Here is a 16046-nt window from a genome sequence, read left to right on the forward strand (position 1 = left end):
AAGATAAGCAACTAAACCAGTCCTCCAGAATCCGATCCAGGGCCAACTGAGGTCTGCTGAGAATATAGGAAAGCGTGTTCACCATTTTGGATTGCTGTTCTTTTCCTGGCACTAGACTTCTAGGCGGGCTAACATGGCATGGGCGTGTTGAGAAAAGAGTCACATCCCTAAAAACCCCTCATTATTTGGGTTTTGCTTCTGGAGGAAAATTATGAGGCCATAAATATGAAGCCAAGATCCATTTCCCTAGAAGCTGGTGTTGCCTGCACAACAAATTCAAATCAGAACGTGATCTGTGAATTAAATATTCTGAATCCTCCTGAGAACTTGGAGAGGTACAACTATTAGGCGATTTGAGTACTACAGATTTCATGGTAGTATTATTTATTCAGGAACTTGCTTCTATTTCTATCTGGCCTATGAGGCAACTTTATTTTGCAAAGCCGATATATAGCTAGTTGTAAATAAAATACTTTAAAGATTCATAGATGACCATAAATGAAGTTATTGGAAAATATATTTATAACATATAAAATAGGGTTAATATCCCTGTATTGAGAGCTGCTATAAATCACTAAGGAAAAAAAAAAGAGAGAGAAAACCCCAAAAACAAACCTGGGAAAGGATATTAAATATGCACTCATGAAAGACAAAACACAAATGGCCAATTTATAAAAAAAAACTTAACCTCATGAATATTCAATGAGTTGAAAAGAAAAACAAATCATTTTTCACATAATATATCTTCACAAAATTTGGAGCGTTTATAACCAACATTGGGAGGGGTTGGGGAAAACTCACCATCTCTTATGGAAGGACAATAAAACTGGTCTAACCTTTCTGGAGGCAATTTGGCAATATCTGTTTGAAAGATGAACTCTACTTCTTGCTTAGCCATTATATGTTTAGGAATTTCTTTAAAAAAAAATAAAATGAAAGCCCCTTAATCCACAGAATGGGAGAAAATATTTGCAAATGGTATCTGATAAATTAGGTTTATTATCCAGAATATATAAAGAACTACAACTCAATAACAAAAAGACAACCCATTTTAGACATTTATCCAAGGAAGTTATACAAATGACAAATAAGCACATGAAAAGATGGTCAATAATATTAATCATTAGGAAATGCAAATCAAAACCATAATGAAATACCACTTCATACTTAGTAGGATGACTATAATTTTTTTTTAAAAAGGAAAATAATAAATGTTGGTGAGAATATGGAGAAACTAGAACCTTGTGCATTGCTAGTGGGATTGTAGAATGGTGCAGCCACTATGGAAGAGAGTTTGGTGCTTCCTCAAAAAGTTAGACATAGAATTACCATATGACCCAGCAATTCCATGCCAGGTATATACTCAAAAGAAATGAAAACGGGGACTCAGACAGATATTTGTATGCTAACGCAAACGTTATTCACAATAGCCAGAAGGTGGAAACAAGCTAAGTGACCATCAACAGGTGAATGGATAATCGAAATGTGATATATAGATAGAGATAGAGATAGAGATAGAGATAGATAGAGATAGAGATAGATATACTAGTAGATATAGATAGATATAAAGAATGAAGTTTCTGAAATATGGATGAAACTTGAAAACATGCTAAGTGAAATAAACCAGATACAAAAGGGCAAATACTGTATGACATCACTTACATGATGTATATAGAATATGTAAATTTATACAGACAGACAGTGGATTGGAGGCTACCAGGGACTGAGGGAAGGGGGAAAATGGTGAGTTTCTGCTTCTTGGTGACAGTTTCTGTTGTGAATGTAAATATTGCCACTGAATTATACACATAAAAAGGGCTAAAATGGCAAGTTTTGTTATATATCTATTTTACCACATTTTAAGAAAATCTATGACAGAATCTGAATAAAATTGTTTCATGAAATGTTAAAAAATACACTAAATATTATATTTTCATTGTAGCATTACTTATATTATTTTATATTATTTATATTTGAATAAACAATATGGCATACATTTTTGTTTTGTTTTATTTTTGGTTAATCCTCACCCAAGGATACTTTTCCATTGATATTTAGAGAGAGTAGAAGGGAGGGGGAGAGACAGAGATAGAGAAACATTGATGTGAGAGAAACACATCAACTGGTTGCCTCCTGTACACACCCTGACCGGGGCTGGGGATTGAGCCTGCAACTAAGATACATGCCTTTGACCGGAATCGAACCCGGGACCCTTCAGTCTGTGAGCTGACGCTCTATCTACTGAGTCAAACAAGCCTGGAGGACATACTTTTATAGTGTATAATGTATTATATATTCTCATTTAAGTCACCCAATAGGGGTGACTTAAATAAATTATGGAACATCCATACAATGTAATACTATACAGACACTAAAATGATGGGGTACTAAAATATAGGGGAGGGGCAAAAGTAGGTTTACAGTTGTGAGTAGGCGAAACAGAGTTTAATCTTGTTTTATTATTTATTAATTATTATATTATTTTCCATATAAACAACTGTAAACCTATTTTTGCCCCATCCTGTATTGATTGGCTTGGGGAAACATCACTATAAATAAATTTATATTACATGTTTATATATATATGTATAAATATATACATATATATGTGTGTGTGTGTGTGTGTGTGTATACATACACACAACACTGCAAAAGACTAAAAATAAGGAATACATTGCCCATTCAATAACAATTTTCAGAAAGGGCATAATAGAAATATAAAATATATAAATAATAAAAAATGACAGAAATAAGTTAAAAATGTAAGTCATAATAAAAATAAGTAAACTCTCAGGTAAAGGTAAAAATGCAAAATCCAACTCCATGGTATTTATAAGAAACAACTACAATATAGTGACATGTAAGAAGCTTATAAAAAGACCAGGGAAAAGAACATTTGACAAACGTGAAAAAGAAAGTAGGGTTATACTATAAGTAAAAAAAGAATTTAAGGAGAAAAAGAATTAATAGCAGAAAGTGGATCACTTTATATTGATAAAGGCAGTGATTCACAACAAAGATTAAATTCTTATGAAACTTTAGGTGCCAAATAGAATTGCATTCAAGTATACAAATAAGACATTCGAGGCTCCAAAATAAGACATTGATGAAAATACTATGCGAGGGAGACTTTAACATACCCTTATTCTTTGGCAGATCAATGAGGCAAAGTATAAACAAGAATATATTACATATATTTTAACAGATGTAAGTTAAACTTTGAACCCTATAAGCACCGATTCCATCCTTTTTAGTGCCCATGAAGCACTAGCAAAAACTGCTCTATTAATTAGCCCATAAAAATTTCTATGTAGAAATTACAGCACCTTCATGTAGGCTATTTTGCAACCCTTATCAAAAGGCTTAAGAAAATACATGATCATTAATTCAGTAATTCCCATTTTATGACAATTTATCCTGAGTAAATCATAAAGGAAATGCAAAAAAAAAATTAACTATGATATACTTATTGCAGCAGTGTTTGTAATAGTGCAAAATTAGAAACAATATAAATATCCAACAATGGGGGGAAGATCAAATAAATTATTTTACCTATGTACAGTGGAATTCTCTGTAGTCATTAATTAATGATGCTGTAGAAGAATATTTAATGAATTAAAATAGGGAAATATTCAGGCTATATTAAGTAAAAAATCAGAATACAAAATACTTCAGTCCCATCACATAGGAATCTATATGCATAGGAAAATGTCTGGAAGGATATGCACAAACCAAAATGTTAAGAATAGTAATCTCTAGATGGTGGATTTATGGATGATTTTTATGTTCTTTTATGTCTTCATTTTCTTCATCGAACAGTAATATTACAAGTATTACTTTTGTAATAAACAATAACAAGTGTTATTTTTAAAACTCTGAGAAAAATCCAGACAAGCTTTATAAAGTTAACCTAGAGACTTCGAGCTGTGTATTCCATTTTAGAACTCATTTATCTGACTGTAACTTTGCTTCCCTCTCCTCAGGGTGACACATCTGGAGACTACAGGAAGGTTCTGCTTATTCTCTGTGGAGGAGATGATTAAACTGAAATCCTGGGAAGATAAGAGGATTCCCCAAACCTTGATATTTTTTAACTTCATTTTTCTACACTGCTATTAGCATTATCTCAGAACACTTATTTCCAAATTAAAACGCCTACGTTTGCCTCCTAGGATATAGACTGTGTTATTATTCATCTATAATTATAACTCATGATGCTTGAAAGCTGTACTTGTATTTCAAAGCTTATAAAACTTAAAAGGAGATTTAAAATTAGAAATAATAGTGTGCTCCATGTTTTTAACATATCTCTTCCTCATTTGTGTTTCACAGAAATTGGGTTATATTAAATTATTTCATGTTTTCTATTTGGTGAAAATCTATAAAAGCGGAAGACTGGAAGGCTATTCTAAAGTCACTTTTATTTCCTAATTCTATTTTTAAAGTGGCTAGTAATTTCTTAATTTGAAATTGTGAGCTTCTAGTTAGTAAGAATATCTGTCCAATTTCCTATTTCACATAGTCATAGTTTGAAAGCACCCACAAATGTTCTTTGTTTAGGTTTTGTTGATAGCATTAGTTGATCTTTACTATGTTTGTTGTGAAATACTTCCTCCATCACATCTTATGTTAAGATCACTTACTCTCTCCAATTTGAAATATACCAAAATCACCAAGTTGTCTGAACAAATTAAATTCTAATAATGGTTATACAGGTCATATATGTCTGGTTACCAAACATAAATGTTGGACATTCCACAATATTTTTTTTAATGTCTTAAGCCAGTTTGAAGATGAATGTAATGTTCTGAATTTTACTTAAAATTTTTTGTGCTAAAAATAATTTTTTAAGTCATTTTGGATTTTGTCAATTTGTACTCATTTACATTTGCACTGTGCCTTTCAACTCTAGAATTATTTTGATTAAAAAGTTCAGTTTGTATACATCATGGAAAAATAATTTGAATAAAACATGGTGTCTTTAAGATGAGGTATACTCTTTATCCGACTTTACCACTTGTGAATTTTTTCATCCTGAAACCTGAAAGATATTTTCGAAGGACTTGTGTTACTCAGTTTCTATTAAGAACTACAACATTGAGGGGAAAAAACAACATAATTAGTCTTATGTACTGATACACGTACTACTGTAAAACTAATGTTCACGTATACCAAACGGTATTCTTACTTAATGACATAAAATAATGTATTTGATTTATTCTCTGAAGATGAGTGATGGTCTCCATTCTAAGTGGAATACTTATCTATAATAAAAAAAGAGTAACATGCTAATTAAACTGGATGACCTTCCAGATGAAGCAGGGTCTGCAGCCGTGGGATTGAGGCAGCCGCCGAGGTTGCGAGGGAGGGATCCAGGCAGCCACCTTGGTGGCGAAGGCCTACTCTTCAGCGAATTTCGTGCCTCAGGCCTCTAGTATTAAATAAGAATATTTATCTTCGCTGTTCATTCTATACTATTTGTGAAATATCAGGGTTTGTTTTTCAATTTGTTTCTACTTGCTTATTATACTAGTAAGTGCTCAAGCAATTGGTAAACGCTATATACATGAATACTTAGTAACTCTAGTTAAATATAGGAAATAGTTCTGCTGCTTTGATACCTACGCAGAAGAGCATGAAATTTCCAAATAATTTTATTTGATTTTAGAAGCATCACGCTTTTTTTTGGTAGTTTTACCTTTAAATTGTATATGACTTAGCCAGAATTTTAAAACAAATTGTATTTGTTGACTAGAAGTTTTCTAGAGGGCAGGATAAAGCCACCCTAGAGGAATGTTTGTTATCCTATATAATAAAAGCATAGTATGCAAATTGTCCCCCGACCAGTTGTCCGGGAGTTTGACCAGGGGCGGGGCCGGCCGGGGGAAGGGAGGGAGTACCCAGCCAGCAGCCGGCAGCCGCTAGGGACCCTACCAGTGCATGAATTGCATGCACTGGGCCTCTAGTATTCAATAAGTCTGATGTAATACTATAATTATGAAGTTACTTCATTTTCCTCTCCCACTATTGATTTATATTTACTTATTGGGCCCAATTCTTCTGTCTCTAGATGAAAACTCCAATAGAGGATAGAGTTATAACTTTTTTTGGTGACTCTTAGATTATAAAAAGTCCTACTGTGCAGTCCCTTAAGGCAGTGGTCGGCAAACTCATTAGTCAACAGAGCCAAATATCAACAGTACAATGACTGACATTTCTTTTGAGAGCCGAAAACCGAATTCTGCGCACGGGCCATGAAGTTTCAATCGCACTGTACGTGTGCGCCCGCACGTGGTATTTTGTGGAAGAGCCATACTCAAGGGGCCAAAGAGCCACATGTGGCTCAGGAGCCGCATTTTGCCGACCATTGCCTTAAGGTCATAAAACAATCATTTCAGTAATTAATATGCCCAGTCAAAATTCCAAACTTGATTTTAATTGAAGCTTCTTCCCTCATTCAGCTCTGGCCTATTGATGGCTTTGGGGGAAGGGTCACGGTAGGCCTCTCTGTCTACCTAGGCTTCCTTCCATACTCTATTCCTTAGGCCCCAACCTAGCCAGGGTTGTAGTAGTGTTGCCAGTGGAAATCATGTTCTTTCACCGGATCTCAAGTGAAGCTTTTCATGGACCCTTACACGGGAGACTGTGGTGTGGCAAGATTTATTTGGGTGGAAATAGATGGCTGCCCCTCCAATGTCCCATCTCCATCCATCCGCCATGAGGAAAAGTCCAATCTTGTCTTCATTAAGGGCAATACAAAGGCCACTGACCAGAGTCCCTGTGTAAAATTTAGTCCTTTGGAGCCCTCTGAATCTGTTGTGGGCCCCAGTCGGCTACTAGATGAGAGAGAGAGAGAGAGAGAGAGAGAGAGAGAGAGAGAGAATGGGAATCTATCTTCTTTGTTCCCCTGGGATTATGGGGCTATAGTATCTCAGGCTTGTAAAAGACTAGGACCACCTTTTTCAAAATAACTAGTCAATTTCCCAAGCTGCACTGGGCCCACCTTCCAACCAATCCAGTACTTTATTTCCCCAGGCTATGGTCAAGCACCGCCCCCTGTGCCATTCTGACTTCCCTTGTGCCTGTGCTTAAGCTCCTCTTCATTGTTCTATCCCTTCCCCCAGTGTTCTATGGGGAACAGACAGGTGGTTCCCTGGGGAGTGTGTGAAGCTGTGACTTCCTGGCAAAGCAAGCAGGCTCATGCTCCCAGGTTGATTATACTTTATATCTGATTCCCTTTGCCTCCTGCCTTTATTAATAACTAGCTAACTACCTCCACTAACGTTACCTGACTGTGCTCTGGTGTTGATGGTCATGCTGTGTGCTGTTGGCAGATGTTTAAAGCTGATTCTTGTGGGCATTCTCTTGGGTTCTTTTATCAACCCCATCATCAGGGAATTACTCATCTTCGGTTCCTTTGGCAAGGCAAATGAAATTCTTGTTTTTCAGCCTTTAAGAATTTGATGATAACTTCAGGTTCTCTGTGCTGCACTGTTTGTCCTTCCATCCAGGCTTCTTGCACAGGCTCTAAGGTGATCCCGTGCTGGATGCCTTGTGGTGGCCCACACCTGTTTCATGGCAAACACTTGCATATCCTTTGTGTTGACAAATTCTGGGCATGCAGGCTGATCCCCTTTCAGCCATCATTCTCCTTTCCTAGCCCCTACCCCCAAACTGCCCCAGCCAACCTTTCTCAATTCAGATTTCTCAGAGTAAGACACCTGGGAAGTTGGTGAGATCATTTCAGAAGCAATTTAACAGTTAAAGTTGAAAGTTCCTAGTATATTCACTTCTGGGGATTCTACTTCGTGAATCTCTTGCACATGGTGTTCATTACTGCTCTGTTAAGAGCATTAAAGTAGAAAAACCTAACTCCTTCAGTAAGGGGAAAAAATAAATTATGGGTTAGTCACACAATGAGCAGTGAACATTAACTAGAGATTTGTCAGTTGGATAAGTCTCAAAAGTATAATTTTGAGAGAGGAGAAAGGTGTAGAATGATAGGTATAGTATAATTCCATTTAATTACATGTCTAAATGTGCAAAATAAAGTATATTGCTAATGTGTGTATATATACTGTATATATGTGTATGTAAATGTGAACATGCATGGGAATAATGATATACACCATTATCAAGATAGTGGTCACTATATGTGAAGGAGACAGACTGAGATGGAGAAGGAATGTCTACCTTTCTGCATTCTGTATTAAAGAATGAATCAAAGCAAGTATAATAAATTTAAGTTTTTATTAAAATTTGTTATTATGGTTATGGTGGGTCCACAACTTATTACTAATTATTTACCTCATTACTCTGAGTAATTCATTATAAATATTTTATTTAAAAAGTAGCCAGAGGGAGTCAGGGAGAGTTGTCCAGAGCAAGGGCTGCGTACTCTTAAGCAGACACCTGTAGCTTTTACTCAGACACCTGTAAATTTTGCTCCGGCCTCCAGAAGGCATTTTAAGCCCCGACTGTCCCAGCACAGACCCCACTGCCCCTGGGTGGACAGGAAAGGAATGCAGCGAACGTTTCCCATAATCCGTATCGGGGAAGCGGAGAACTGATGCTTAAGAAACCCAAGGGCCTAACGTTCTAAGGCGCACATTCTAGATCCTCCTCCCTCGGAATGCCAGGCCGCGACCCCTGCACGTGGTGACTCCTCCAAAGAAGAGCTCCAACAGCACTCTTTGGGGCCCCTGGAGTAGCACCGAGCCCCCTAGACCTCTAGAGCTCAAAGAACGTTTGCAGAAAGAACGAGCTGCAATTCCCGGTCCCGTTAACCCAAAGGGTGTGGGTGAAATGATGCTGAAAGCTAAGTCGGCCCCCCAAGTTCAGGCTGGTAGGCGATCCAGGCCGATCACAGCGCAAAAACCACAAGCCCCGTGGCAGCGAAGCGCCCCCCTCGCCCTCGTCCGGTTCCACGGAGGCTCCACCCGCCGCCCCCCACCCACCTGTCCCCGCCCCTTCCGGAGGCTCGCCGCGAGCATGCGCCGCCGGGGCCGCCCTTATTTGCGAAAGCGAGGGGCCGGGTCCGCAGCCCGGAGACACCGCGCGCAGAGACGCGGCGGGCGGGGCGGTGAATGGAGGCGGCGGCGTTCCCTGCAACGGTTGAGGCTGCGCGTGAGAAAGGGGTCGTGTAGACCTACCCGGGCCTGGAGGAGATCGGCGGCGGCCGGGCCATGGCGGGAGACCGGGTCCGCTGGGCTCCCTGACGTGCGCCCCCTGAGATCCCGGGGAGCCGTGGCCCATGGGCGCGCTGAGCAGCCGAGTGCTGCGCCCCCCGGGGCGAACCCGAGCCCAGCCGGAACCGGGTTCTGGGGAGGGGGGCTCGGCCCGGAGGCCGGAGACAGGCGGCGACGCGCCCGGCCACGGCTTCTGTTACTGCCCCGGCAGCCGCAAGCGTAAGCGGAGCAGCGGCGCCCTCTGCTACTGTCACCCCGAATCCGAGACCGACGATGAGGAAGAGGAAGGGGACGAGCACCAGCGGCTCCTCAACACCCCGAGGAGGTACGTTCGTGGAGGGGCGCGCCCGCCGCACCTGTGTGTGGGGGCAGCTCTCGCGGCCGGGCCGGGGGACTGGCTGGCCAGGCGGCGCTGGCGGGGTGCAACGTGTCCTTGACCAGGCACAGGTGGGAGCCGGCCCGATGCCAGGCAGGTGGGGAGCGCCGTGGGGACGCTTGGGGGTTCAGAACTGCAAACCACAGACGCCGCCCGGATGCTGTGATGGCCCCGAGATGAGACTCGGGAAACGCCAAGCCGAAGCTGGCGCCTCGTTAAACCTTAGACGCGACCTGCTGGCTGCCCTGCACCTTGGTCTCCTCTGAGTGGGTGGCAGGAAAACGAGTTGTTTCGCATCCGGTGGCCTTAAATAGTTCAGACTGGTGAGTGTCGTCTCTGAGATGGGCGCTCCCATTGTGGTGCACTCGGGGTAGCGGAAATGACCGCAGTTCTGAACTGCAAAGGTGGGGTTCACCCGTGGTGTACGGATGTTCCTTACTCGGAACAGTCTTGCAAAGCCTCCAGGACTGGACCGCTCGCCCTGGATGTGTACAAGGCTGTGCTGCAGCTAGCTCAGCCTTCCCCCCCGCACCCCCCTTAAGAGTTGCAAACCAGGATGTTTACTTGTGAACTACAGTGTTGTTTCTAAGGAGAAAATGTTTTCACACACACAATCTGGTTGCTCTGTTTGTTTTTAAAGGTCATCAGTGGGGTCACATAGATTTAACTTTTTTTAATGACTTTTTTTTTCATGATTCAAAAATTTTTTGCTTACGCAACCACCAGGTATTGTAAAATAAAAGCATTACTGATAACTTACGTTGACAGTTTGGTTTATAAAATCTTTCATGCAGTTTTAATGTAAGAATGCTTGTCCAAAAATGGACCCCCCACTGTCAAATGGTTTGGGAGAGTCAGCATAATATAGTTTTAACAGCTCAGATTCTGAGTTGTAGTCTGTATTCTGCACATTAATAGTCTTATTCCCTCATTAGTAAAATGGAGATACTAATAATTGCCTTAAAGGGTTTATTAAAATGCATACAATGAACAGTGCTTGGTATAGAAGAACTCAGTAAATCTTGTCTCCTTGATGAATTAATTGACTCCTTTTATCGTTACAAAATGTCTCTATTTATCACTGATAATATAGCCACTACCACTTTATTTTAATAAAGGTTTAAAAGATATATATTTTTCTATACTTTATATTTTACCTGTGTTATATTTAAAGTGGCATCTACAGCATACAGATGGATCTTGTGTGTGTGTGTGTGTGTGTGTGTGTGTGTGTGTTAATTCAGTAGGATAGTTTCTGCCTTTTACTAAGTATTTAGGTCACTTTTACCCCACACCCTCCTTGTTGACAAAAGCCTTTTTTTTTTTTTTCTTTCTGGAACTTTTGGAATTTTTTTCTTTGGTATTTTGGGATTTAACTAGAATATGTTAAATGTGGGTCTTATAATGGCCTTGGTACTTGGTGTATTGTTACAATCTAGAGACTACTTTAGTTGGAAGAAATTTTCTTCCATTTTCTTCTGTTATCTTTTGTTTTCTCTTTCTTGGACCCCTTTTAATTGGGTTTCTTGGATTATACCTCTTTCTCTTCTCTTTTTATCCTTTTTAAGTCTTATTTACTTTTGTTTTGAGAAATTCTCTTAACTTTGCCATTCAGCCTTGCTTAGGGGTTTTTAATTTCAGCAACCATGTTTTTAGTGTCTAAGAGCTCTTTTATTTTCTTGTTCTGAGTAATCCTTTATCATAGCATTCTGTTACTTTATGAATGTAATATTCTCAGATCTCTAGATGTATTAATTAGACTATTTTTGTTTTGCTTTGCTTTTAAGTTCTTTTTTCCTGAATTATGTTTCCTCTGGGGTCAGTTTCTCTCTTTTTTAATAATATTCCATATTTTCCTCAGGTTGGGTGATTCTTGGTTGTCTGCTTATATTTAAGAATGAGGAACTGGTGTGTGTGTGTGTGTGTGTGTGTGTGTGTGTGTGTGTGTGTGTGTGTGTGTGTCTTAATTAAGTAAATAGATCTATTTCCACTAATCTTCTCCTTTGAGTAGGGACACTGACTACTACATCCGATACAGGTGGGGCATGCTTTGTTTTAGAGTAGAGCTTCCCAAACTTTGTTTAAAACACCCTTAGTATCTCAGCTATTTTCTTCTTGGCACCTTGGGGTCCCAAAGAAATATCAGATAATTAGGTCCAACCAACTTAATGGTGGTAGACTGCATGGTATCTGAAAGATGTTGCTGTGTTTCCTTCAAATGTAGACTAGTCCACATACTTACCTGAGTTTGCTGTGGTGCCCCAGGTGCTTTGACACACAGTTTGGGAACCATGTTTGGGTGATTAGGTTGGGAGCTATCAGGCTATAGATTCTTCATATGCTAGAATGAAGATTGCTTTGTCTGGGGCACTGACAGCTGCACTGAAGTCTTAGATCTTTTTGATAGATCTGTTTTATTTCTTTCAAGAAGATCCTTGGAATCTTTATATCTGATTTATCTGTACTCTGTGTTCAGAGAGAGTGGAGAAGGCCATTAGAGGAACTAGTTTCCCCATTTTCTGCCTCAGTTTCTATTTCTGCCTTCTGTTTACCCTGAGACCTCATCTTCCCAACTCACACATACACAGCTTCTGAAGGGCAAATGGGCTTCAGCCTCCATCCTAGACCCTGAGAAATTTTGGACTGTGACTTTTGAGGCTCTTTTCCAGTTTATTTTCTAACTTCCAGATCTGTAGAATTCTCTCATCAGTTGGTAAGCCCTTTTTGCTGTTTGAGCTTATTCCTTTCTGTACTTTTAATCTTTTAATGTAAGTTGGGGAGGATGCTATAAGGAACTGGAACCTACATTGTCTCATTTATTTCCCCCAGTAACCCAACGAAGTGGGTGCTATTGACACCCTCTACGGTACATCGGTACATCGGGGGTAACCGAGCTGTGGTAAAGCTGGAACTCAAACCCAAGTCTGCCGACCACCAAAGCATGTGCTATTTCTTCTGCCTGTTGGGAAGAGATGTTAAATACTCTGGTTCAAGACACCATCTGAAACAATTACTTCATTTTTAAAAATATTAAAATTCGTTAACTACTAGAAAAGCTGTCAGGCTTGGCCAGGAATATAAAGATATTGATCAGCCTTTACCTAGGGCAGTGATGGGCAACCTTTTGAGCTTGGTGTGTCAAACTTCGCCAAAAAAAAACTGAGCATAACTTGGGTAGTGTGTCACTTTGAGGAAAAAACTAACTCCAAGACTCTAGTCGCAAATGTTTCATCCTCAGGAGCAGCAAATGTTTCATCCTCGGCATGCGGCCGCGTGTCATCAGAAATGGCTACACGTGTCAGTGCTGACACACGTGTCATAGGTTCGCCATCACTGACCTAGGGCTTTTCATATGTACTGGACCATCTTGAAAAATGATTATCAAACCTAAAAAAAATTATTTGTTTAAGTTGCATCTTATGCAGAAATGCGAGATGTTTACAAATATAAATGTGATGCCCTCTGAAGTTAGGTGGGGTGCCCTGCCTTCACTTCTCGGCTCTTCCTGGTGGCCACTTTTCCATTGAGCATAATTTTGAGAACCTTTGGTCCACTTGGGGGATGAGGTGACATTCTTACCAGTTTTTAAAATAGTTTGATACCAAAATAAATTAAATGTAAATTATTTTTAAAATTACTTGGATGGATGAAATTTTTACGCATGTTCTCCATTCTGTAATTGTATAGCAGTATTATTGTAAGTGGTATTGAGATGCACCTTAGTGCTGATTTCTAAATAAGGAAATAAGTAAAAATAATCCTGACTTATCTTAATTTATTGAACAGGTAATTCACTTAGTTCAAAAATCAAACATTGCAAAAACATGGATAGTGAAAGATCTCACTCTCATGCTCCTCCCATTTATCCACTATTTACCCCTCTTGGGACTAGAGTACCTCAGAGATAACCAATACTGTTAGTTTTTTAATGTACTCTTCTGTACATGAGCAAATTTAAATATATAATATGCCTCTGTCCTTTTACTCATTGGTTCTATTTAATAAGAATTGAATAAAAGGAGTATTTTGAGTTATTTGCAAAATCAATAAAACATTCAGTTTTACACATATGTAACAGTTGCATTTCTTTTAACAGGAAAAAATTAAGGAGTACATCCAAATATATTTATCAAACATTATTTTTGAATGGTGAAAATAGTGATATTAAAATTTGTGCTCTAGGAGAAGAGTGGAGCTTACACAAAATATATTTATGTCAAGTAAGTATTTTATTTTTCTCTTTGAATGACTACATTTAACAAACTCAAACTCTTTTAAGTCATGTTCTTCATATTTGCATTTCATAGTAATCTTTTGCATGGAGAGTAGTTAACTCCTATCATCTAATAAAAAGTATTGTTTTATAAGAACTATGGAGAGCATTGTTAGTGAAAGCTTAGTTTGGTCTAGAAAACAGATTTTGAATTTTCATTGCTATATGGGCCTAGCAATAAATACCGTTTGTCATTACTTCAGTAGGGTGCTTATTTTGGTGCCTTCTGTTGACAAAAAGGGAAAAGTTATGGGTAAAAATGTTTAACATTAAGGCTAAGATTGCTGCACTTTTTTAACATATGTATGATTATTTAATTGGATGAACTCAGCTAGAATGTTGCTTTGTAGTTAACATTAAATGTGAATGGAAAGTTCTTGACACTTAATCTTCCTTCTGGAAAATGCAGTTAAAGACAACATCAAAAAAGTATATAGACTAACTCATTTAGCTAATACACGTATTTGATTTCTGTGCTAAAAATATTGCTATATGTCACCCCATTTTAAAGATTTAAAATTTCAAAATATTGCTTTAATGGCTCAAATATTTTATTTATTTTCTTATCAAATCTGTCTTTTCTTCAAATCATTGTTCTAGGCACTTGGAATAGAGCAGTGAACAATTCAGTTCTTATCCTGTGGAGCTTATATTTTTCCCTCTCTTTTTCACCATTTGACAATAATTACTGGTAAGACAGTATAGTTTAAGATTTTTTAGTATAATACATTTGAAAGAAATTTTTCTCTAACATTTTAATCATAGTTTTTATTTAATTTTTTGAACAGTTTTATTTTGCCTTAAAGTATATAGCCTAGAGAATAAATACTTCAGAACATTGGTCTCAGCTTGAGGATATGGTTCATATCTTTTTAATCTCTCAAAGAATTTTGTGATTTTAAGGATGAAAATGCCTCTTTCCATCTCAAGAGAAACTGGATTGATTATAGTGCAAGCCACATGCTAAATTATAAGCCCCCTGAGGACAGAAACAGTGTGTTTTATTTACTGCTATATTCATAGTGCCTTGTATATACTAAGTACTCAGAAAAGTTCTTAAAATAAATTAGTTAATATTTGATCCATTCCAAAGTAATTCTGATTATGAGAGGTGCTGTCTAGTAAATAACTAAATACTTCATTCATTCTGGAACCTTTCCAAGAATTCAGATTCATTCTGGAATTTTCTGATTAGATAAAATTAAGCTTATATTTTTTCCCTAATTTCTTGGGAATCATCCTATTAGTGTTGACTTGGGACTGGTCTGGATCCTTTACAACCACTGAGGTACAGTACAGTAGGGACTTAACAGTTTGAGGGCTTTATTCTATTCTCTTCCTTGATACATTTTTATTTATTCACCTTGTGTGTTGTCATATGTTTGAGATACTTAAATATGTAACATAATTTCTAATTTTGAATTTAGAATGTCATTGACAAGGAAAACATATACATGTAATATACTCAGAAATTGTTAAAAGCTAATGAGTTTCAAATATTATTATATAGGAATTCAGTTCAGATAGTAACAGGAGAATTTAGTTTCGTTTTCATTAAATTAATACTAAATTGAAAATATGTTTGTGTACCTAACAGTGTCCTTATGTCAATTTCTTTTCTCCTATAGACACATTTGGCAATTATTTTTCTCTTGAAATAATATGAAAAATTCATTTCGATAGAATAGTTGGCTTAAAGTTAGAAATGGGGAAATAATTTGGAAGACACAGGAAGTACTGGGTAATCATTTATTTATTTTTTATTTTTATTTTTAAGTCTGGCTACTTTTCTAGTATGTTCAGTGGTTCTTGGAAAGAATCCAGCATGAATGTTATTGAACTGGAGATTCCTGACCAGAATATTGATGTAGAAGGTAACCACCACCACAGTTATTACTATTATGCAAAGTAATGAAAACATAACTTATTATACTTTTAATAGAAAATAAATATTTTCTTCTAACTTTGGAAGGTAGGAAAAAAGTTCCATTTAATACCAGAAGGCAACAACATTATATTGATTTATTCTATAGTTTATCAGTTCTGTTCTACTTATCTCTAATATTTTTAGTCATTGGGCCATATCAATATGTTTACTTAAGTTTGTAAATAAATCTGCCTAGGATATGGAAGCTGTAGGGTGAAGGAAGGAAAAGTGTGACCACTTATTTTAATTACATAGAAAAGCTGGTGAATAATATTCATTGAT

General features: G+C 37.9%; 2 protein-coding genes across 5 annotated transcripts in view; both read left to right on the plus strand.

The window, feature by feature from the left end:
- ANXA4 (annexin A4) overlaps window positions 1-4985 on the plus strand; it is a 55871-nt gene extending 50886 nt beyond the window's left edge. For all 4 annotated transcript variants that reach the window (XM_054728003.1, XM_054728006.1, XM_054728005.1 and 1 more), the window contains one exon: window positions 3984-4985. In XM_054728003.1, coding sequence (XP_054583978.1) covers window positions 3984-4043 — 60 coding nt within the window. In that variant the 3' untranslated portion in view covers window positions 4044-4985. The remainder of the gene's footprint in view (window positions 1-3983) is intronic.
- A 4049-nt stretch (window positions 4986-9034) lies between these two features.
- GMCL1 (germ cell-less 1, spermatogenesis associated) overlaps window positions 9035-16046 on the plus strand; it is a 62499-nt gene continuing 55487 nt past the window's right edge. Inside the window, exons 1-3 of the mRNA XM_008147502.3 lie at window positions 9035-9513; window positions 13661-13784; window positions 15615-15711. Coding sequence (XP_008145724.2) covers window positions 9254-9513; window positions 13661-13784; window positions 15615-15711 — 481 coding nt within the window. The 5' untranslated portion in view covers window positions 9035-9253. The remainder of the gene's footprint in view (window positions 9514-13660; window positions 13785-15614; window positions 15712-16046) is intronic.

Source organism: Eptesicus fuscus, chromosome 16, assembly GCF_027574615.1.
Source record: "Eptesicus fuscus isolate TK198812 chromosome 16, DD_ASM_mEF_20220401, whole genome shotgun sequence".
In the NCBI taxonomy this organism is placed as follows: Eukaryota; Metazoa; Chordata; class Mammalia; order Chiroptera; family Vespertilionidae; genus Eptesicus; species Eptesicus fuscus.